General features: G+C 45.7%; 1 protein-coding gene across 3 annotated transcripts in view; it reads left to right on the top strand.

The window, feature by feature from the left end:
• The window catches only part of SMYD3 (SET and MYND domain containing 3), a 710,646-nt gene that overhangs the window by 544,873 nt on the left and 141,836 nt on the right, over positions 1 to 23,937 (top strand). For all 3 annotated transcript variants that reach the window (XM_080825025.1, XM_080825026.1, XM_080825027.1), the window contains 2 exons: positions 13,902 to 13,969; positions 15,528 to 15,630. In XM_080825025.1, coding sequence (XP_080681151.1) covers positions 13,902 to 13,969; positions 15,528 to 15,630 — 171 coding nt within the window. The remainder of the gene's footprint in view (positions 1 to 13,901; positions 13,970 to 15,527; positions 15,631 to 23,937) is intronic.

The raw sequence follows: 23,937 nt of genomic DNA on the forward strand, positions 1-23,937 counted from the left end.
TGACTTCCTGTAAATACTGGGACATTCGCAGGACAGAGTATCAGGGCTTCATTTGCTCTTTCTTCCGGGAGCCATTTGCTCTTCTATAGCTGATTTATCTTTCCAGCCTGCCCCAGGGAGGGAATATCCCTCTCTTTGTGGCACTAATTTGGTAATGGTGGCTGGCTGCAGTCAGACAGTGGGAGAGTGGAAAATTCAAAGGCCATCCATTTTCCTTCCCATCTCCCAGCTGGTCTTCGGTAATCCCCAGCAATCCTTCCTGCCGACGATCAGAGTGTGGGGAGGCCGGCGTGCCGCCCAGGGCCAGGGACGAGCCATACGCTCATGTGTTCCTGAATTGGCCTGACAGATTCGAGTGCTGCCCTGCGTTACTGCAGCTAGGTTCCTGACGGAGTGACCTACAAAGAAATACGGCCAATAGCCAGGAAAATTATCTTGGCTGAGAAAGGCTAAAGTTTGTCAGAATTAGAGAAGAAAGTGACATGTTTTTACTTTCTTATTTCACTAGGCAAACTGGTGAAAGGGCTGGATTTTTCTCCCTCCGTCCAGGGCCTAGCCTGGGCCGTTAATGAATGGGTGAATAAAGGCATGGTACGGCAGAGCACTGTTCCAGACCTTTCCTGGCACTTGACCCCTTCCTTCCCCAGCCTGCCTTGCGTCTAATTCCTTCAAGGGCTGAGTTTTCCGCTGGGAAGGTCATTTTGACAAACTAAGTCTTGCTGATGTGTGAGAGCAGGTGAATATCTAGCCTTAGAATGGTGTATTGATTTCCCTTAGCCTTCCTTTCCTCATCCTTAAAAATGAAGACACCATTCTTTTATTCATTTATTTATTTATTTGAGAGAGAGAAAGAGCGAACACAAGTGGGGGATGGCAGAGGGAGAAGCAGACTCCCCGCTGAGCAGGGAGCCTGATGCAGGGCTCAATCCCAGAACCCTGAGATCATGATCTGAGCCGAAGGCAGACGCCTAACTGACTGAGCCACCCAGGCGCCCCAGTAAAGACACTATTCTAAGAGCTCCCTTGCGAGGGGGCTAGAGCCCCCAGGAGACAGCAAAGCAGCAGGGCTTCGATATGGGGCACCGTGGGGGCGCCCATGCTCCTCCCTCTGGCAGGACAGGTGCGCCTATGCGGCTTTGCCTGGTTGGAAACAGCGGGTTCAGTGGTGTGACGTTCAGGTGGCCTCAGCAGGTGGTAGCAGAGAGGTCTGAGGGGCCACTGGGTCCCAACACCCCTGCCACCCTCCCTGATGGTGCCCCTCATTGGGTGCCCCTGCCCCTGCGTTCAGTCCTCCCTGTGTATCCTTTCTGGCTCTTCAGGGTAAGAATTACGTCATGGCATTTCAGGCACGACTGTCTTTGATATTGTTCTGCTTTTTCCTTCCTTTCCACTTGCAGTGAGGTGAACTAGGAACAGGACACATTTTAGAGGTTTATAAGTTTTTTTTTTTTTTGAAAAACCAGGGGATGCCACGGGTACGTATTTCTTTCCACATGCCATGGCAAAACCCCATGTCTCGCTTCCGTTTACTTCTCAGGGTTGACTTTTGTAACGTCTGCTGTTATCAGATGTCACCACCTTCCACTTTTGGAAGTCACAGTAGTCTGTGTGGTATGAAGCTTATGCCAACTTTCTTCAGTCTCAGGAAAACATTTTCCAGAATTCATAATTCAGTTGATGCTTTCCACCAGGTCACAGAAGGCATAAGAAGCGGGTGATCCTTGTGAGTCCAGGTTGAAGGGCCTCCTTTCCCCGACCTGTCCCCGCTGAGCTCATGACCCCTCTGCTGGGCCCCGGCGTGGCGTGTGTGTCATTCATTGTCTAGTGCCGCCGTGTACCCTGCTGATCTCAGCATCTCAGAGCGCGGGGTCAGTGCTGACACCTTCCTATGGCTCCAGAACCTGGTCTGTGCAGGTCCCTGAGTGAGTGCTTGTAGGAGGGAATACAGAGGGGGAAACAAAGGAAGGAGGGAAAGAGAGAAGGACAAGAGGAGATTTTTGTTGTTGCATAATGACAGTTGCCTTGGTTTATTAGCAGTGCTATGTAGAAGTCACAAAGGCTAACATCAGAAAGTCACTGGTACCGGATGTACTCTGTCCATCGACATTCACTCAGCAAACATTTTCTGAGTGTGCTCAGTGTGTCAGACCAGTCTGAGCTGGGGTGCATAGGGGGGGAGTCATAAAATAGAATTTCAACCCTCTTGGAACTCAAATATCAAAAAATTGTTACCCACAGGGTAAGATGTGGGAGTAGATTTGTGGGCAATTAGGGAGCATGAGCCAGAGAGTCCCCCTCTCCCAGCAAGGCAGCCGGGAGGCTCCTGCAGGACACAAGTGTTGAGTTGGGCCCCAGAGGATCATGGGAGTTGAGGAGATGAAGGGAGGGGACACTCCAGGCAGAGGGACTGGCCGCCCCTGTAGGGACACAGAGGTGTCAAGAGTGGAAAGTGGGAAAATAGTGCAGGTGGGCAAGAGAAGAGATGAAATGAGAAAATTAGGTCAGGACCAGATCCAGACTCAGGGACGGCCTCCCCCACCTAGGCCAGGACTCATCTGTTTTAAACCCCTGCTTTTGTTTTGCTCTCTTACTTAGGAGCCCCAGGAACTAGTTAAGAAGAGGTTTTTTGTGGTGTTTTTTTATTTGAGAGAGAGAACATGAGCAAGAGAGCACAAGCAGGGGGAGTAGCGGAGGGAGAGGGAGAAGCAGGCTTCCCACTGAGCTGGGAGCCCAATGTGGGACTTGATCCCAGGGTCCCAATATCATGACCTGAGCCAAAGGCAGATGCTTAACTGACTGAGTCACCCAGGCGCCCCTGAGAAGAGTTTGTTAAACTTAACAACGTATCTCAAAAGATATATTTAATCTGCTTTTCGAAACTCCTTCCTGTCTTCACATCTGATGAACACTGACCCAGGGAGGGGCCCTCCCATGGGACTCTCTGGAGGTCACCACTAAAGCGGTGCAGGGGCGGCGTGCTGCTGCTTCATCGAGGGGGCGGCTCAGGAATCTGGCCGGGAGAGAGATGGGGAAGAGTACCATGGTTGTGTTCACTGTGGTGTCAGGAGAGACAAATGGTCAAGTAGAAATCCCACCAGTGTGTTTTGTGTCCCTGGCTGTCTTCAGGAGTGGCTGGAAGGAAGCGGGGAAGGGACACTTATGAGCTACCTCAGGAGAAACTTGGGGTGGTGGGGAATGAAACCAAGATTTTTCTTCTCTTTTCCTTTGCCGTCTCAGGGACCGGGTGTGCATGGACCTTCCCAGAAGGATAGACCCATGGAGGTGCCCCCTTATCTCCTGCCACTGTCTGCCAGACATTGCCCCAGCTGCTAGTTCCCAGAACACCCCCCCACCACCACCCACACCCATGCAGCTTGCAGATGCACCATGTGCACTCCTCATGCTCTAATGTGCGACAGTCACTCCCTGAGGTGTCAATGGCAAGTAGGTTCAGCATGACAGCCCCTTGCCTGACAGAATTTCTCCTGGAAAGAATATTCACCTCAGTTTCTACAGAGAGTGATCCGGGCTCACACTGGAATCTTTCACTGAGGATTGCACGAAGCAGTTGGTTCATGTTTGGTTTTATCTTCCACATGGAACATTTTTTCCTGTAGTTTGTTTTTCTCCATTAACGTGATGGAAGAACATGGCGGATCTGGGCCACACTGTGCCACGCCCAGTTCCGCCTCCGTCAGGGGCTGCCCAGCATTTCGGATTTTAGTGCTCCAGCGGAGAGACATTACAGAGCAGAGTACGTCGGGGTACTGCCTCGGGGTAGAGTTTTGCTCCACTTACCTGGAAAGAGAATCACAAAACTAGATTACACGTAAGAGAACATTTGTAGAGACTCGAGCTGAACAGAAGAATCCTTAAGTGTTCTCTGTGGGGGGAAAGTTGAGCTGGTCGTGATAATAACACTTTCTGGGCAGGAGCGTGACTATGTGAAGTATTTTGCAGAAAGGACGCTTATGGCAGAGCTATGGAAATTATAACAATATCCTGTAATAAATTATTTAAGAATATCATTGTGTTTCTGAGCCTCGGGATGTGGGAGCAAAATGGCACGATGGAAACCCTGTTAAGAGCTTTTATACTTTTATACACACTTGACAGGCGTCTGTTGCAAATGCTTTTCTCATCAGCTGAGTGATAGAAGGAGGTGGAATGCCAGGGACTACCCGGAGGGGAAGAACAAAGAACAATGGACAAATTTGTGACTATCATTCCTGTTTTGCTTTCTCTTATCAGGGACAGTTGTTGAAGACATAATGGGCTCTGCCATGAGGAAAGCCCTTAGAAAAATGAAAATGTGGGTGGGTTTCTGAAGACAGACCTGTTATCTGAAAGGCCTTCATTTTGTGAACCTGCTAACATTTGGTAGCTCCACCTTGGGAACACTCCAGAACAGGAAGCACGATTTTAGGATTGGTATCCCTTCTCTTACGACACTGGCCTTGATACTGATTTTAGCCTTTGCAAGTCATTGTTGAGTATTTGGTGTGTCCAGTGCGCACTCTTTGTGACTGGAAACGTGACCAACACCATTACTCTTGTGGAAACAGATAGTATTCAAACATGCAGGGCCTAGAACACATGTCCAAGTGTGTTGTGATATGGAATATAGTAAAGAAGTGGTTCTTAAATTAGATTGTTTTATTTTTTTTTTCACTTGGTTTGTATCATAAAGTATATTTGCAAAATCTTTAATAATATTCATATAACATAAAGACAGATGTTTAGCTTTCCCACTTAACAAGTGGTACCCATGGTTTAACTTGCTTTATATTAGATTATTTATCAACATTTAAATGAATATTTTTTATTAACATTTAATCAGCAATTTTTTAATCTATCAATATACATCTAAATATTTTTGGTTTGGGCCTTAGCATCATGCTTTTAAAACTTGATGCTTACCATTCTTATAATCTACTCTTTAGAAAACCAGCTAAATTAAATTTTATAATTTTCATGTTATTTCTGAGTGATGAAGTAAGAGAAGGTTTTAGAGGACTAGGTGCAAGCTCATTTCAAATAACACAATGGAGACTTTAATAGTTTTCATGCCAGCTGCCAAAAGTAAGATTACATGCTCATTATATGTTCTCCTTCTAGCATTTTCTAAATACTACAGACATTTTGAGGTGGTATGAAAGAATTTCTTCCAGATAAAAGTCATTATAATGGAGCATCTTGAGTCACATTTATAGAATTACCATTTTTATGTTCCTCCTTCACTTGTTTTCCAGCATCCTCGCTCGCTGTCTTCAGTCAGATGTCCCTTAGGTTTACAAACAGAAGAGCCTGTGACAGAAACATTAGAAAATTTCTGAAGGTCAGACTCCACAAGGCTGTCTGTGGAGGAACAGGATGATGGGGCTGCGCACCCCAGCTCACAGCCGGCTCACCGATGAGACGGGGAGGCTCTCCAGCTATTTCCCAGGGAAGGGAAAATATATTGCACTACCTGTTTTAAGCATCAGTTTTTAAAGACTGAAATGGAAAAGATGCGTAAACACCCTTCCCGTTGTAAACCTTCTGGAATTCTGGGATTTGTGATTTTTGTCATTATTGCTGCCTCTTCATGCCCGAGCTCACCTCCTTCCCCAGCCTGGTTCCCCCCCGTTCTTCTGCTGGGTGGTGGATTGTATACCTTTCATTTTCACGGCTAGCAAAAGGTTATAAAGGAGTGACCGAAGGAGGGAGTAGGATATCAGGAAAGGCCAGGGTTGAATCATGAGAGATGGCTCAATGTTTGACATGCAGATAGAATCAATCAGGGGTAAAATTTTAAATCTCTTGAGGTTTAAGGGCATCTAGGTGGCACAGTCAGTTAAGCCACTGACTCTTGGTTTCTACTCAGGTCATGATCTCAAGGTCCTGAGATCGAGCCCCAAGTTGGGTTCTGTCCCCAGCGGGGAGTCTGCTTGGGATTCTCTCTCTTTCTCCCTCTCCCCCTCCCCTCTCTTGATTAAATAAATCTTTAAAAAATAAATAAATACTTTGAGGTGTATGAGAAGATTCTGAAAAAAATAGTTGTCTTTAATAAAATGTCATATGGCACAGAGAAGAATAACATACCCGGACTGAAATCTTACCACGCTTCTTAAGTTAGAGAATTAATGGTTCTGGGGTAGTGGGGGAGGGGAGACAGTTACTTTATCCAAAAACCATTGCTTTGGGTTTTCATATCTGCCAACTCTCCCTATTTTTTTTCCTTCTATGAAACGAAATGCAGTAAGCTCTCTGTTGAAAATTTACCTTTAGCCTCTCTAATTAATAAATTCTGTGTGTCACATTTCTGTGCCCCAACCTTCTCCTCATGCCTTAAATAGAGAAATAAAGGAGATGGAGATGGTCTTTGAGAAAACTGCCCGATGGTTGTGTTTAGAAACTGAGTTCCCTTTCGTTTAAATGTTTTAAAGTTTGTACCTTTGGAAATTGAAAGCGTTCATTAAGGGAGGCTCGAAGCCAGCTATGGCTACCAACACGGACCGAGTTCTTTGTTGAAGTGAGTAGTGAGGGTGGGCGGGTGCTGGGGAGTGGATGGCTTCTTCCCTTACGGCGTAGAAGGACTCTGTTCCGAATGGGTGGTGCGTTTTCTTACGGCTCTTTAGCTTTGCCGTTGAAAAGTGGTTTTCCCTTGTGTCTCAAATACCTTAATTTAGCTGCTGTTACAATAAAAAGCTTCCAGTTCAGAAAATTTGAGAGAAAAATGTGAAGTTCAAAAGTGTATAAAATAACTCTCCAAAGTCTTCACTTTATGTTTCGGTATGATTGCTACAGGGGAGCTTTTAATCGCAGAACACAAATGTCAGCTTCTGGACCTAGAACCTGAACCCAATGATGTAAAAATTTGGTTCTAGAATATTTATATGTGATGCCTATATTTTCTATATGTAGATACTCTAGTATAGTTAGTATACAGTGTTACATTAGCTACAGGGCTACAATATAGTGATTCAACAACTCTATGCACTACTCAGTGCTCATCTCCTTAACCCCAAGCGCACTCCTTAACCCCATCGCCTGTTTCGCCCATCCCCCCACCCACCTCCCCTCTGGTGACCATCAGGTGCGTTCTCTGTAGTTAAGAGTTGTTTTTTGGCCTATTTTTTCTGTTCCCTTGTTTTGTTGCTTAAATTCTACATATAAGTGGAATCGCATGCTTTCTATCATTCTCTGACCGACTTGTTTCACGTAGCATTATTTCTCTAGATCCATTCAGGTTGTTGCAAATGGACAGATTTCATTCTTTTTCTTTTTCTTTTTTTTGGGGGGGGTGTTATAATTATAGTGCATTGTTTTCTCAGTATATTTATTTGTTTTAATTTTATTTATTTTTTTCTGTGTTCCAAAATTCATTGTTTATGCACCACACCCAGTGCTCCATGCAGTACGTGCCCTCCATAATACCCACCACCAGGCTCACCCATCCTACACCCTGCCCCTCCAAAACCCTCAGTTTGTTTCTCAGAGTACACAGTCTCTCATGGTTTGTCTCCTCGTCTGATTTCCCCCAACTCTAGTCCATTGTAGATACCTGCCAAAGCTGCTTTATCCATTCATCAACTGATGAATACTTGGGTTGCTTCCATAACTTGGCTATTATAAATAATGCTGCAGTAAACATAGGAGTACATGTATGTTTTTGAACTAGTGTTTTCATATTCTATGGGTAAATTCCTAGCAGAAGAATTACTAGATCATGCAGTAATTGTAGTTTTAATTTTTTTTTTGAGGAAACTCCATATTTTTTTGAGCAAACTTTTCCACAGCGGCCACACCAGTTTGCATTCCCACAATCGGTGCATGAGGGTCCCTTTCTCTCTCTATCCTCACCAACACCTGTTTGTTTCTTGTGTTTTTGATTTTAGCCATTCTGACTGGTGTGAGGTGGTCGCTCATTTGCATTTCCCTGATGTTGAGCTAATGTTGAGCATCTTTTCATGGGTCTGTTGGCCATCTGCATGTTTTCTTTGGAGAAATGTCTATTTGTGTTTTCTGCCCATTTTTAAATTAGATTATTTGGTTTTGGGTTATTGAGTTGTATCAGTTCTTTGTGTATTTTGGACACTAACTCTTTATCTGATATGTCATTTGCAAATATCTTCTCCCATTCTGTAGACTGCCTTTTTGTTTTGCTGATTGTTTCCTTTGCTGTGCAGAAGCTTTTTAATTTTGATGTAGTCCCCATTGTTTATTTTTTGCTTTTATTTCTCATGCCCAAGGAGACATATGTAGAAAAATCTTGCTATAGCCAATGTCAGAAATTACTGCCTATGCTCTCTTCTAGGATTTTTATGGCTTCGGGTCTCACCTTAGGTCTGTAATCCATTTTGAATTTATATTTTTGTATGGTATAAGAAAGTGATCCAGTTTCATTCTTTCCCAGGTAGCTGTTCAGTTTTCCCAGCACCATATTCTTGTCTTCTTTGATAAAGATTAATTGACCATATAATTGTGGGTTTATTTCTGGGCTCCCTATTCTGTTCTGTTGATCTGTGTGTCTGTCTGTGCACCAGTGCCGTGCTGTTTTGATTACTACAGCTTTGTAGAATGTCATGAAATCTGGGATTGTGGATTGAAATGTCCCCAGTTTTATTCTTCTTTTTCATGATTACTTTGGTTATTTGGGTTTTTTTGTGGTTCCATATAAATTTTAGGATTACTTGTTCTAGTTCTCTGAAAAATGCTGTTGGTATTTTGATACGGATTGCATTAATTCTGTAGATCCCTTTGGGTAATACGGACATTTTAACAATATTTGTTCTTCCAATCGACAAGCATGAAATTGCTTTCTGTTTGTGTGGTCTTCAGTTTTCATCGTTAGTGTTGTATAGTTTTTAGAGTGCGGGTCTTTCACCTTTTTGGTTAAATTTATTCCTAGGCATTTTATTCTTTTTGGTGCAATTATAAATGTGATTGTTTTTCGACATTTCTCTTTCTCCTCCTTCTTTATTAATGTATAGAAACATAATGGATTTCTGTATATTGATTTTGTATCTTGCAACCTTTCTGAGTTCATTTATCAGTTCTGGTATTTTTTTGGTGAAATTTATAGGGTTTCTATAAATAGTATTATGTCATCTGTAAATAGTGAAAATTCTATTTCCTGTTTACCAATTTTGATGCCTTTTCATTCTTTTTCTTGTCTGATTGCTGTGGCTAGGACTTCTAGTACAATGTCAAATAAAAATGGTGAGAGTAGATATCCTTGTCTTGTTCTTGATCTTATGGGAAAAGCTCTCAGTTTTTCACCCTTGAGTATGATGTTAGCTGTGTGTTTTTCATACATGTCTTTTATTATGTTGAGGTATGTTCTCTCTAAACCTACTATGTTAAGGGGGTTTTTATCGTGTTTCATAGAATATTTAAGATTTTACTTTAGTAGTTTTTTTTTTTTACAAAATACAGAGGTTCAGCGATCACTTGTACCAACTCACTAGAGTTTTACTGTCTTGAAAAGCTACAGTGTTATATTATAAAGGCTTTTGACGATTTCAAGAGAAATATTGTGAAGAATATACATAACTATATTTGATAATTATAAAATAATTTAAATGTATGTTTTAATTTTATGTCATGATAAATATTTTAAGGTAATACTCCATAATACTCACTTTAATTTTTTTTTAAAGATTTTATTTATTTTATTTTGACAGAGAGAGATCACAAGTAGGCAGAGAGGCAGGCAGAGAGAGTGAGAGGGAAGCAGGCTCCCTGCCGAGCAGAGAGCCCGATGCGGGACTCGATCCCAGGACCCTGAGATCATGACCTGAGCCGAAGGTAGAGGCTTAAACCACTGAGCCACCCAGGTGCCCTTTTTTTTTTTTTTAAAGATTTTATTTATTACTCACTTTAATTTTTAGAAAGAATTTCTAAGTTGTTTTTTTTAATTGAAATAATCCCATTAATATGCTTTTCTAAAAGCATCTGTGTGAAGTCCTCATTCATTAATTATTTAACCTATGCACTTTCCTAAGAAAACTGTTTTTACAAAAAAAAAAAACTTTGAAAAGTGTTTGAACTTTTATTTTTGGGCTTTATTTCCATTCTTTTACTTCTTGGTATAAAGAGAAATTCCTTGCATATTTTCACTTGAGCACAAGTGAAAAGTGAGCACTTAGTATACAGATATACTAAGGAGTGAAACTAGTATTTTTAATAAAAGTGTGAGTAGGTAAAAAAAAAAAAGTAACTGTTTTAGCTCAGGAACAGTGGTACACAATGCCTCTCAAAATAATATGAATGAGGAAACTTGTCTGGAATTGGCTCAGTAGGACTTTAAAACATCCTACCTATATTGTGGATTGGGGCAGAATGAGAGAGGGTAGCCTACAGGTACCAGTGAAAACAGGAAAAGGGAAAAAGAAGGGAGGAAAGTTAAAGGAAAAGATGCCAGAGAAGTAGGAGGGAAGGCAAGGGATATGGGAACAATTGCCCATTCATTCATTTTGCACACATTTATTTCCATGTGTCCGGACCCTGGCTTTTTTTTTTTTTTTTTTTGGTGGGAGTGGGGAGTATGAGGGAGGGGCAGAGGGAGAGGGAGAGAAAGAATCCCAAGCAGACTCCCCACCCAGCATGGACCCTTTCATGGGGCTCAATGTCATGACCCTGAGATCACGACCTGAACTGAAATTGTGAGTCAGATCCTTAACCCACTGAGCCACCCGGGGGGTGGGGGACGTGCCAGACCCCTGGCATTTTAAGCAGAGGATCAAAGAAGCACTCAATCTCTTCAGAGGCCTAAGCCTGTTGGTCCATCCATTGGACTAATAGAAGCATTTGAAACAAAAGATGACGCAGAGTAGAGAGTGAGAATGGACAAAGAGATCTGGGCAGGGATATCAACAGATTGGATGCCTAAGGACTGGAGAGCTGGAAGATGAGCTTCTCCTTACTGCTTGGCAGAGTATGGAACCACATCCCGTCTCTCCTCTTCCACGCCGACAGGGAACCTGTGACTTACTTCCGGTGTCTTCTCTGACCCTGTCCTAGATAGTGACCCCCTGGGGACCCTGAGGACCACACCCACACAACCATCCATCTCCCAGAAAATCCTATATTAGTGTCTTTCACGCAAGGAACCACCATCACTGCCCTCGGAGTATTGTACGCAGGAGTTGCGTTTGATGTCAAATAAATGGGTAAATAACGAATCAGGATGATGAATACTACTAACAGGCTGAGCACATCACTTAGGTCCGAGGGATCGACAAAGTCTCCTGGAGGAAGCAGACATTTCCTTATGTTAGCTCTTTTTTCTTTCTTTTAAAAAATTCCGTCAGGATAAACCTATTCTGGAAAGGCCTTTAATTTGCTCCACAGTGGAGAAAAAAATGTTTACATTTTGGTTTGATTCAAAGTTAACAGATTTGATTGGTTTGGTCCAGTGTTTCATTGGTGGGTTAACGCTGGTAAAGTCGTGATTACACTTGAAAAGTACATGTTAAAGTTTCTATTCCCCTCCTGTGATTTCATACCCATTTAAAAATGTGTGAAGTTTCTAAAAGAAAACACAGGGTCTTTCGTCCTGCATTTCCACCATCTGTTTTGTACATAAATATATGCAGGCAGTATGCCGTTGCGACTTAATACAAAACACGTGACCCTAGAGCAATTTAACTCGTGTGTTTAAAATATATGTGTGTACACCAACTTATTTCCTGATTTGAAACTGCAGTTTCATCAGACTTTTAGAGGAAATGCCAAATCATGATAGGTTGCACTAGATTTCATAGGAGAGCTCTTTAGAGTAGTGGAGGAGTCTCAAGGGACTGAACGCTTTTTCATACTTTACGTTCTTTCCTATAAACCTGATTTAGAGACATTCGTTGTTTCTTGTTTTTTGTTTTTTGTTTTTTTTCTTTTACGGAAACTATAACAGTAAGTCAGCATCCATTTGTGGTGCCTGGTTCATCTCAAGTCTATGGTGGCCTATTCTGCTTTCTTCTTGATGGGCTTTGTTCTGTTTTGTCCTGAGTGTCTATCTCCAGCCCTCCTGCTGCTGTGCGATCCAGGCGCTCATACTTGGTCTTGGCTGGGATGTCTAATATGCCGTTTCAGATATAACAGAGCTGAAATAAAGCATCTGGACTTGTTCCCAACTCCCTGCAACCAAACCTTTACCAGTCTTGCTCCTGTTAATGAATGGCAACTTTATGGAGCCCACATTCACGCCCACGCTCAAACCTGATCCTTGACTCTCTCCGCTCCCCTTGATAGTCCGTTAGTAAATCCTACTGGCAGCACCACTCACTTCTTCCCACCTTTGCCACCAACATCCAGACCTCCAAGCTAACCTACGCTTCTCATTCCCTCTCCTTCTACCCTCTCCTTTCTTTCTTTTTTTTTTTTTTTAAGATTTTATTTATTTATTTGACAGACAGAGATCACAAGTAGGCAGACAGGCAGGCAGAGAGAGAGGAGGAAGCAGGCTCCCTGCTGAGCAGAGAGCCCGATGCGGGGGCTCAATCCCAGGACCCTGAGATCATGACCTGAGCTGAAGGCAGAGGCTTTAACCCACTGAGCCATCCAGGCGCCCCTACCCTCTCCTTTCTATAGCCCGTTCTCTGTTCTCTATGCGACAGCCAGAGTGATCCTTTCCAAAGGGAAATCCTGTCATTCACACCTTGGCTCAGAAGTAACCATTGCTTTTTGTCTCATTTAGAATACAATGTAGACATGGCTGTAAGCACCTATACGATCTAATTACTGCTCTGATCTCTTATTTCACCCTTCTTCGTCTTCCTTGCCCTGCTTTGCCCACACCAGCTTTCTTGCTGTTGCTCTGTACCTAAAAAGATTTTCACCTCAGGGCCTTTGCACTTGCTTTTCTCCTGACATGAACATGCATCACCACTACCACCCCCACTAGAATTTAAGCTTCACGTAGGCAGGAACTTTGTTTATTCCTTCACTGCTCATCCCAGCACCTGCCTGAGGCAGCGATGTGTGGCCAGGACCTAGATTTTCTGATTCTTTTTTTTTTTTTTTTAAGATTTTAATTATTTATTTGACAGAGATCACAGGTAGGCAGAGAGGCAGGCAGAGAGAGAGGAAGGGAAGCAGGCTCCCCACCGAGCAGAGAGCCCGATGTGGGGCTCGATCCCAGGACCCTGGGATCACGACCTGAGCCGAAGGCAGAGGCTTTAACCCACTGAGCCACCCAGGCGCCCCTAGATTTTCTGATTCTAAGTCCAGTGCTCTTTCTGTGATTCTGGGTGGCCTTCCATAGGTTTTGAGGTCCCTTGAGCACAGTGATTGCATCTACTGTTCGTTTTGGCCCACACCCCATAGGGTACAGGACTGTGCCGTCTAGCTGGTGAGGCCCTTCCATGTCCCTAGTAAGTGCCATGGCTGGACTGAACGACTTTCTGTGCTCCTTGTGGTCCATCAGCTCGGATCACAGACTCTCTTGGGGTGTCCTTCCCTCTTTGTAGGAATAAAAGACAGGCTGCTGTTCCTCATAGATAGACAGTGGCATTTGGAAACTGCAGGCAGTGTGAGGGGGGAAAAAAAACCCAACTTGATAGGAGTCTTGTTCTCAACAAATAGATTATTTGTATTCTGAAACTTGAACCTGTCTTGGGACTGGGTGACTTGGGAGAAAAAGGTTCGATTGAAATTAACAGGCCCTGTGCTGGTTTAAGCCTGGGGTTTGTGCAGGATGTTGCTACTTCTGCATCTAACCCAACCTTCTTAAGGAAAGTGTGTCCCAGATAGCTTCTTTTGCAAGTGAAAGAGCCTCCCTGTTTGGCTTGGATCTTTGAAAAGCAACCACTAAAAGTATTCAAACTCCTACTTTTGCTTTTGAACATTTCTGTTCTCTAGCCTGCGAAGTTTCTTAGGCGACTCTCCTAATCCCAATTGTCTTCCCCTTGTTTTCACAGGTGATCTGCAATGCGTTCACCATCTGTAATGCAGAGATGCAGGAAGTTGGTGTTGGCCTCTATCCGAGGTATGGCGAATGGTATTTCATTTACTGGAAGAAACAACTGTAATTCACCCAGTTCCCTGACCTTGTGGAAGGTGTCAAGACGGCCATTGCCGCAGCTGGTTCAAGAGCGATGCTTGTTTGAAACCTAATGATAAATAATAGGAAAATGCAAAGTGTTAAGTTTAAAGGAAAGAATTTTATAACCCCGTAGTATATGCTGTGGTATGAGCAAGGAGGCAGACCTCAGACCTAAATTCTTGATCTCGGGAGCCTTGGGGTAAGAAGTTAGGGATCGTGGGTGCTAACGAAACTTGGTTATGACCTTGGGGCATCTGGGTGGCTCAGTTGGTCAGTCATCTGCCTTCAGTTCAGGTCATGATCTCAGGGTCTGGAATGGAGCCCCGCATCGGGCTCCCTGCTCAGCGGGGAGCCTGCTTCTCCCCCTGCCTGCTGCTCCCCCTGCTCATGCTGTCTCTCTCTCAAATAAATAAACAAATAAATAATCTGAAGATAATCAGTTATCCCCCACCCCGCCCTGATCTTGGGCGGAAGCACAGGGGTGTTTCACCAGACTGAGGGGGTTGCACCCGTTGGGGTCATTTGGTCTGTTGGCTCAGCATACTCCGAGCTCCACTGCCCCCGACTTTCAGGGTTTGGCCTTCTGAAGTGTTCTGTGCTGCGGCCGCGGAGGGGACTCTCTTCCCCTGAGCTGCCAGGCCGTCCCTCCGCGAACACTGCAGTCACTCCTCGGTCCATTTTGTTTTCGTGCTGGGAAGGTGCAAATACGAATATAGTCCTTCTTATCTTTCATTGTGAACCTGAGAATTCAGCCGGTTTTCTTACTTCTCCCAAGTGTTGTAAGTCACGGGTCTGTTGGTCGGGTCCTGAGACAGACCGGTCGGAGCAGAAGCTTGGAGTTCACGCTGCCTCGTTCCGATTCCGTCCCCCTCCCGAGCTGTGTGTCCCGGGGCAAGCCATTGACTTCCCCGTGCTCATCCTGTCATCTCTCAGTGCCCCCGTGAGATTCGCGTGGTGCTTGAATTTGGGAAACCTGTGTAAGGGCTGAGAAAGTGCTTTCTGCACAGCGAGCGCTCCCTGATCGTTCTGAGGATTGCCCGGTGTGGTGAATTACATTCATTCCCTTTCCAGATGGCAGAAAGTCACTTCCGTGCTATTAAAATGACTGGCCGGGGCCCCAGACGCTCCAGGATCTCGTCAGCAAGATGCCATCGGCTTTCTGCGTCAGAGGGAGGCAGGAGGCCGGCACGTCCTGCCGAGCGGCCGCACGGGCCAGAGCTGTGTGAGAAAGGCCGGTGGCGTCCTGGCTGCCGTCTAAGGAGACAGCCGTCCCCCACGCTCACCCCGAAAGCGCTCAGAAGGGTTTTTGTTAACACACTTCCCCTAAGTAATCTCCACCTTGAGGAGTGTTTTGCTGTATGTGATGTGGGCTAGTGACATTTCTGGGACTTCTCCTGGAGCCCTCAGTCCCTCATGCTCTGTCAGCCTTACCTGTCAGTAACATTAGATGTTTGACTCTGTCTGCTGAGTGACGCTACCCTCTTTTTTCTCTTTCCTCCAGTATGTCTTTGCTCAATCACAGCTGTGACCCCAACTGTTCCATTGTGTTCAACGGGCCCCACCTCTTGCTGCGAGCAGTCCGGGACATTGAGGCGGGAGAGGAGGTAAGCCACCTGCTCTTCCCAGCACCTGGCCTCCTTTTGCATCAGAGACCCTTTCCTGAAACCAGCTGTGCCTCTGGGACAGCTTGTCCAGATCCTTCCGCCAGGGAGAAGAGCCATACTGCATCCACCCAGCGACCGATTTGCCCTGCAGTCCGTGTCCAGGATTACAGATGGATTGCCTTCGTAAACCACCGTTTTTCTGGATCTCTTGTGTGTGTGCAAGAGAGGGGTGTGAGTGTGTGATGGAGTGTCTGTGCTCAGTGCAGGGGACAGTGCAGGGGACAGTCCACCAGCCTCTCACATCCCGGCCCGTGCTCATCCTTCCCCAGGCAGGACTACAGCCCAGCTTGTAAATAGGATCCCAAGGGGTTCCTTACCCCCAGGGCTACCGTCCCATTTTGTGGGTGACTTATATGTACCCTCATTTGCTAGAAAGCAAATGAGATTTACTCATTCACATGGTCGTGGGGCCTTTGTGGAGCTCGCAACATCTTTGTATGATTGTTGTGAAGGGAAGAGATGGCCAAAGATGTGAAGGGAAGAGAGGCCAGGGAGTGTAACCTCCAGTGGTGACTTAGTCTTGACACTCAGGGTTGTAACCTGCCACACCGGCCTCCTGGGAAGAAGAGCCTTCTCCCAAGCTCCGGGTCTCACAGGGCAGCTGGGGATGAGCTGCCCCCGGAACCCCCCACCCAGGGTTTGCACACCCACCACCCCGAATGTGGGCTTATAGGTATTTATGCTTTTTAGAACCTGGTTTCCTTCCACCTTCCAATTTGCTAAAGTGGGTATTTATTGCAAGGAAAGCAGAGTATCATAAGCTTTTATGGCATTTATGCAACACTCAGCCAGTAAAACCTAAACTCGGGGGCACCATATTTTATGTAGACAGGGGTTTGGCTTCGAGAAGATTCCCTCCAATCTGATTTGCAACTGAATAAGCTGTCTCCTGTACAGCCACTTACTGGATTTCCCTTTTTTAGGGCCCCTGTGCTCAGTACACTGGGGTATCTGTCAACGAGATGGAGAGTGATGTTTTTTATTCTAGGGCCACATGTGACTTCAAGGCAGGTGGGGGGGTGGGCACTGTCCATTTGCAGCAGCATTAGTGCGGAGCTGAGGGCTGACTGTCCGAGGAGACAGTGTCGCTGCTGCCGATGGGACGATGATTTACTAAATTTAAAAAAACAAAACAAAACAATAACTGGAGAGGCAAACAGAAAAACTATTAGGAACAGTCAGAATTTTCAGGAACAACAAAGAGATTTTCCTATGCCTGGTTGTCTAGGCTTGGCTGCCCATTATTTTCCTTGGTTGATTTTCATTTAGTTGGAAAAAAGTCTTGTTTTTTGGTGCTGATTTCACTTTTTTCATGTCCTTTTCTTTCCATCTCTGGAACAACAAGCAAATCCTTCCTCTTGCTCGACACAAAATAATTGTGCTCAGCATCAGGCCCTGCAGACTCAGATCCGTTCCCGCATGATACTTACCAAAGCATCCTCCCAACAAAGGGAGGGTTCCTTCCCTAAGTCCTTCATACCATCTTGTTCGGAAGATAATTTTGTTTAATTGAGGTGTAATCGACATATGACATTTTGTATGTTTCCGGAGTATCACGCGACGATTTGATGTTTGTCTGTGTTGTGAAATGATCACCACGGTGGTTCTAGTGAACATCTATCACCAAACATAGTTACAGAGATGTTTTCTTTTCTTTCTCAAGAGTTCTTGAGAACTCTTAAGATTTACTCCTTAGTGATTTTCAAATATACTTTGCAGTATTGCCTGTAGTTCCCATGCTTTGCGTACTTACTTTATCATGGGAACTTGGTACTCTTTGGCCCACTTCACCCATTTGACACCCCTGTCCCACCTCTGGCATCGACCGACCTGTTCTCTATGTCTATGAGCTTGATTTTTTTTTTTTTTCCAGAAAATAAAATTTTTCCCACCTCATCGTGCATGTTTTGGTGGGTGACATTTTGTCTGCACAGTTGTCCCCCTTCCCCCATGTTCCTGTGTTAATGTTACACACCTTTCCAGGTCCTTTCAAACATCGTCTCTCTATAAACCTCTTCCCGATTTCCCAGGTTGAAGGAAATGTCTTTCGCTTTGAGATCTCCTCTGGCTCTTCTGATGACCTCTCTGTTCGGCTATAAGCTCCACAAGGGCAGGCCGTTGTGTCTTACTTCCGTATCTTCTTCAGTACCCGGTACTTGGCCTTATCCCAGGAGGCATCCATGGCTCCCTGTTGACTTGACTTCCACTCAGATGAGCTTCCATAAAGACCAGGGTTGCTTATCACCCAGGGAACCATTGTCATTCCGGATGGATCAGCGGCTCGTTGTGTAGGACGTGTGCTTCGCTGAAGGCTGCTGTCCTGAGTCCCCTGATGCCTGTAGCGCCCCACCCCCACCGCCGGACACTCCTCCTGCACATTTCAAACTGGGCCCTTGGGGCAGACGTGGGGCAGAGGGGGAACCAGGAGAAAAGACATTTTGAGGTTGATTAAAAGGGCAGTTTCTTTTTACTGTGCAAATATTTGTCTTAGATCAACTGAGCAAGGAAGTAAATTTGGAAGCTTTTGGCAGTTTCATAGCATCAACTTTGCATCTTGGCTTTACTGCTCGACAGGGAGGCCCCAGTGCTAGCATGTTCTTCCTGGGATGTGAGTCCCAGAATATAGGCTCCGGGAGCGAACACTGCATAGTGCTTCTTATAGAGAAAATCCTTACTCTGTATCTGTTGAGTGAGTGAATAAGGCTTGCTAAAGGCAAAGCAGAGGTGGAATAGAATGTTAGAGCCATTTTTAAAACTACCTCTAATCTCCAGGTGTGTCCCATGGGCCCCAGAAAGAAAGTAACACAAGAGCTAGCCGTTGCTAGTTTGAGATGAGAACGTTTCGGACATCAGCCCAGGAGAGCTGGGGATTTACAAAGTTTCCAGAGTAGAAGGCACCACGGGAATTTCCTACCCTTTGTTTCTCCACACATGAAGCCATCCCGTGGACCGCTTTCAGACCCTTCCCTTCAAACCAGCACCGCCTGCTAGACATTGCTACTTCAGGATTTCCACGGCAATGCTGAGATGTTGGGTCTGTCGGTTTGGTTTGGGTTAGTTGGTTTGGTTTGGTTTTGCTTTGGGATTTTTGTCTCCTCATCTAGTACCTCTTACAGAGAGGTTTATAGTAAGGTTTGAGGGATGGCCCTCGTGCTGGATTACTAACGGCTGCCTCTCCAGGGTTTGGGTAAACCGTGAAATGTGTATTATCCACTGACCGTGTTCTAAAACGTGGATCAGGGAAGAAAGCTGGACAGTCCGGGCCACACTCCTGGGAATTCTTGGTGAGAAGAGGTTGTAGCTGTTACAGATGCTGCCTCTGGAGCCATATCAACTTCGAGAAATGTGATTTGCATAAACCGAGCATATCAGTATCCGTCCTGTCAGTTTTCATTTAAATTGTTGTGAGATTAAGACAGTCTGTTTCTTCCCTCAGACCTCTTTACTTATGTGCTAAGTCATTTGCCTACTTAATTGGGTGTCGTGTCCTGGGGTGGGCATTGGGAATATAAAGATGAGTAAGACCTCGCCTCAAGGTATAAACGAGGAAACTGACACAGAACAGGAAGTAATAACAGAATATGAAAAGTACAGTGGGATAAAGTACACGGGGCTTTATAGACATTCAGATCGGGGCACCCAAGTAGTGGCAGGGCCCTGGGTAGGGAGGGGGTAAGAAAGGCTTCCCGAGAAGTGGCTTGGACTCTCGAAGGATCCATAGAGTTCAAGTTGGCTGAGACAGGAAGGCGTTCTAGACAAAGACACGGAGACAAGGGACAGAATGGTGATTTTGAGGAGCAGGAAGTGTTCTAATCAATAGACTGGAGACTTTGAATGTGACCAGCTGAGGAAGGAATATGCAGGGACCGGACGTGATTGTAGGACCCCGTGGGGGCGTTCTCAAGGAACTCCTACCACGTCTGGTCTGTGGGAGGCACTCAGTAGATGTTCGTGAAGGGCCTGGGGACAGGCAGTGGGGTGCCGCTGAAGCAGCAGTCTGTGTTCAGATTTTCCGTGTGTGAGCGAGGTTGGGTCAGTGAGGGTCTGGCTGATGCAGTAATCCCAGCAAGAGGTGACAATGGCACCCCGAAGTCGGGAGGAATTCAGGTGGCAGCTCATGATGGGGGATCTGAAGAAGCAGCTAAAATTAGCCTGATTTGCTAATGACCGAGCACAAGGGTGTGACAACGAGAAGAGAAAGACTAGCAGGCAGGTGTGATTGGAAAGATAAGTGAGGTTTGCTGTCTTCTTTTCCGTTCAGAGCCGGTACCCGCAGAAAAATTCGTAATTGTCACCGTGTGATTCCAGAAATGAAACGAAGTCTAATTTTAATTTGGTCTTCTTATCCGCCCTTTTGTACATAATGAAAAGATGGACTTCATGGAAAAGGGGCTCGTTTGCCTTGAAATTTTCGAGTAAGCAGTACATCCATATCTAGCAGATATCTTTCATCATCTCACTCTAATGTTGCAAGTGATTTACTGCATTTCCCATAAAAGCTGCTCTAAAATGGCAAAGCAATGGTCAGTGGCATTAATATTTTAATGCGATTTTGTTCTGTGCCATTAAAGCATCCACTGATCAACGGCAAGTTTCACATTTACGTTTCTGCTAAATGAGCCCTATGCGTAGTGAGCAGATTCTTAAGTAAAAGTGGTGAAGCAGCGAGTCTTCAAGAAAGGTTTTTTATCTTTGGCTGATAAAATGATTTCAATGTCATTGCCCATTAGTAACCTATGGTGCTTCCCCCCACCCCCCGAAAATATGCATAAAATTGTTTTGCCATTGAGACCCTTAGTTTTGACACAGTCTTTTGTGAACTTGGAGGAACATGGAGGAAGCACAAAGAGGGGAATGGGGCAGTCTTCACGGGAAGTGGCATGTTTGAGCCGAGCTCGCGGGCTGAGAGCACTCAGAAGCAGCCGATGGTGTGGGGCAAGTGTGGGCAGGCGGGGGCACGCGTGCTCAGGACCCACACTGCTTCCGAGGCATTGCAGGGTATATAACCGTGAAGACTGGAAAGTGACCGGAGAGATATCCAGGCTAGAAAGGCAGACAGAAGACCAGTGGGGAAGCCTTTGTGTGCCTTACCCCCAGGCAGCAAGAAGTCATCAAAAATCTTCACGTAGGGTCACTTGGGTGGCTCAGAGAGTTAAGCCACTGCCTCCGGCTCAGGTCATAATCTCAGGGTCCTGGGATCGAGCTCCATGTCGGGCTCTCTGCTCAGCAGAGAGCCTTCTTCCCCCTCTCTCTCTGCCTGCCTACTTGTGATCTTTCTTTCTCTCTGCCTACTTGCGATCTCTCTCTGTCAAATAAATAAATAAAATCTTAAAAAAAAAATCTTTACGTAGGGAAATGATGTGATCAGATGTGAGTTTTAGGAAGATCTCTCAGAGGAGTTTCAAAGATGAGAGCTAGACCACAGGCGGTGGGGAGGCGCATTAGGAAGCCATAGCCCAGTGCAGGTAGTGGTCACGGGCAGTAACGGGGTAGGGATGGACTCTGTCAGGGTCTGTGTAGTGGGGTTAAATGAGATAACTAGTGGCTTATTGCCTGTTCACTGGCTGGCATGATCACTCATGAGTTTTGGCCCATGTAATTCAGTCTTGGGTTAGCCAGACTTCTTTCTCTGGCCCTGGATTTGTTGGCTTCACACAGGGCACGTCGTACTCACCCAGTAACTACTGCCAGTTGATCTGATCTGATGGTGGGGGCTGATGACTACCGTCAGGCTGGATTAAAGAGAGTCCCAGAGCCAACCCAAGAGGGAGCACGGAGTTCAGTTCATTTTACCATCAACTCATTTAAGGAATCCGGGGCCCTCAGAGCCTGTTGAGACAAGGCGAATGCCTGTGCTGCCCCAGACAGAAACACAGGGCGGTTTCAGAATTGGTTATTTGGAATTTGTTACATAGTGTTGTCTATAAACAAGAGGAACTTGCCTGATGTGATGGCCCCCAGGCAGCTCTGGCTTCAGATCACAAAGCAAAAAAAGGGACTCAATTCTGAAGGAGTCCAGTTGTCATAGAACACTGTGTCGCACCGGCTTATGCGTTTTAGGGTCAGTGCCGGTGCAGCCCCTCAAGAATTGAGTCTCCGTTCAGCCCCCAGAAGGATGAGAAGCAGCTGTATTGCAGAAAGACTATCTGGCTTGATGTGGATGTGCAGATCCACCCACATCGTCAGTGTCTCGTGCTGCCTCGCTCCGTGAGCGCCTGGCACGTACTAGGTGTTCAGTAACACCATCGTCTACACTTCTGGAGGCTAGATACTCTTGTTTCTGTGTTTCAGAGTGGTGTGTTATAGTTGCCTCACGTGGGAAGGGTCTAGAGAGAGCCAGCCAGCCAGACCCAGCTGTGGCTCCTGTCACCCTGGGGCCGGCCATGGTGGGTGAGACAGCTCTGGCTGGCTGACCAGGCCTGCTTTCCACTGTGGCCCCCCCAAAGCCATGTTTTCTGTCAAAGACGATGGCCGTCTGTGCTCTGCCATGCTTTCCAGGATGTAAGATGTGCTTTGTAGACACAAAATGCTTTCTTTTAAGTCTTTTAAGTCTTAAAACTTTACATCTAAGAAAAAGCACCCGGAATTTTCGCTCTACGGAGCTTCGGTCACCTTCTGCCATGGCTAGTCCTGCTGCAGTCCTGTCCTGCGGCACCTCTGCTTCCAGCCGCCACCCCCCCCCCAAGATTACTTTCCACACGTAAAAATGAATACAGAAGTATTGTCATAGTATGTGACAAGTGGACACCTGTTACCGAGACGAGAAAAGGAGAAAAGTATGAGGGGACAAGGGGGCCCGAGGCGGGGAGCGTCGGGTGGTCAGACCCCAGTGAGGAAGCAAGATTGACTGAAGCCCAGCACAGGTGAGGGGGCCCCGTTGTGGGTTCTGGGGGCAGCACAGGGGACACAGCCAGTGTGGTGGTCGGGTGTGGGGGTGTGGATGCATGGGGATGGAAAAACCGAGGGCTGGTGGGGAGTTGGTGCTTCTTAGAGATGGAACTGGGCTGGTGGTGATTGTTGTTGTCGTTATCACCGTTGTAATTATTCGTAGCCTTCATCCATTGCAGACTAATATTTTTGTAAAATTTCATGAAATTAAATTATTGGAAAAATGAAAATTTAAAAACATAGGAGCTAAAAGCCCAGTGTTTTGTTATTAGAGTCATATAAGGTATCTTATCAGCTTCCTGTAGAAGCTTCTAAACATTCCTTTGCGTTTGTTTTCTGACGTTACTGCGGGCTGGTGACACAGGCCCTGGAACCACATGCTGAGTTGCGCTGTGGGACCCCTTGTCAGGACGTGGCCTGTAAGCAAAAGCAGGGTCTGTTGGAGCATTTTGAACACAGCGAACAGCTGATCTGTCTTAACAATCTGTCTTAGGTTTAAAGAAAATCATGGAGAATCACCGCCTAGAGGGTGTTGTGCAGGAGGGACGGGGGGAGGCAGGGAGACAGGCTGTGAGACTTGCTTGTTTTACGGGCAAGAGAGGAAGGCAACTCAGACCAGGATGGTCACATTGGGAGAGGTAGAAAGTGGTTGACTCTGGATATATTTTTAATGTGAGCGCACAGAATTTCCTGGTGGATTGGGTGAGAATTGGAAAAGAACAGAGAAGTCAAGGATGACTTTGAACTTTCTGCTTGAAGGACACGAAAGCTGCATTGCTCTCAGCTGGGACTGGGACAGGTCCAGCAGGGACGGAATGGGCCAGGGGGATTAGGAGGACCATTTTGTATATGTTGAATTAGCCCTTCAGTGCATAGATCTGGTCGAGTGTGGAATGTGTGAACATCACAATGTTACCCAAAGACCTATGTCTCCAAGTGGAGTTTGACAGCGACAGGGAAACCTGACCTTTCACCATCCAAGACAACATAATCACTGTTTGAAAGGGCCCAAGGAGGTCAGCTTAGGGGTTTCCATCTAGGATCCCGTTCTGACATTAGTTCTCCTCCTTTTTTTTTAAATCTATGTAGTCACAAGTAAAACGGTCTCCTAACTTCAAAGCCACCAAATTTTGTTGACTTCTGATTCCATGAGGCTGCAGGACTGATTAGGATTTAAGAACACCTGGGTGCGTCACCTGCCTCCCCTTTGGGGGCTGGAATTGATCTGGCTTCTCTGATCGCAAACGGTTATAGTGTTTACTACCCGACACATACCAGTTCTCCATAGTCTCTTATTTGGTGGCTCACAGACAAGGTGTCAAAGTGTATAACGGTCAGGAGTCTGGGTCTTTAAAATAA

Source organism: Martes martes, assembly GCF_963455335.1.
Source record: "Martes martes genome assembly, chromosome: 15".
NCBI lineage: Eukaryota > Metazoa > Chordata > Mammalia > Carnivora > Mustelidae > Martes > Martes martes.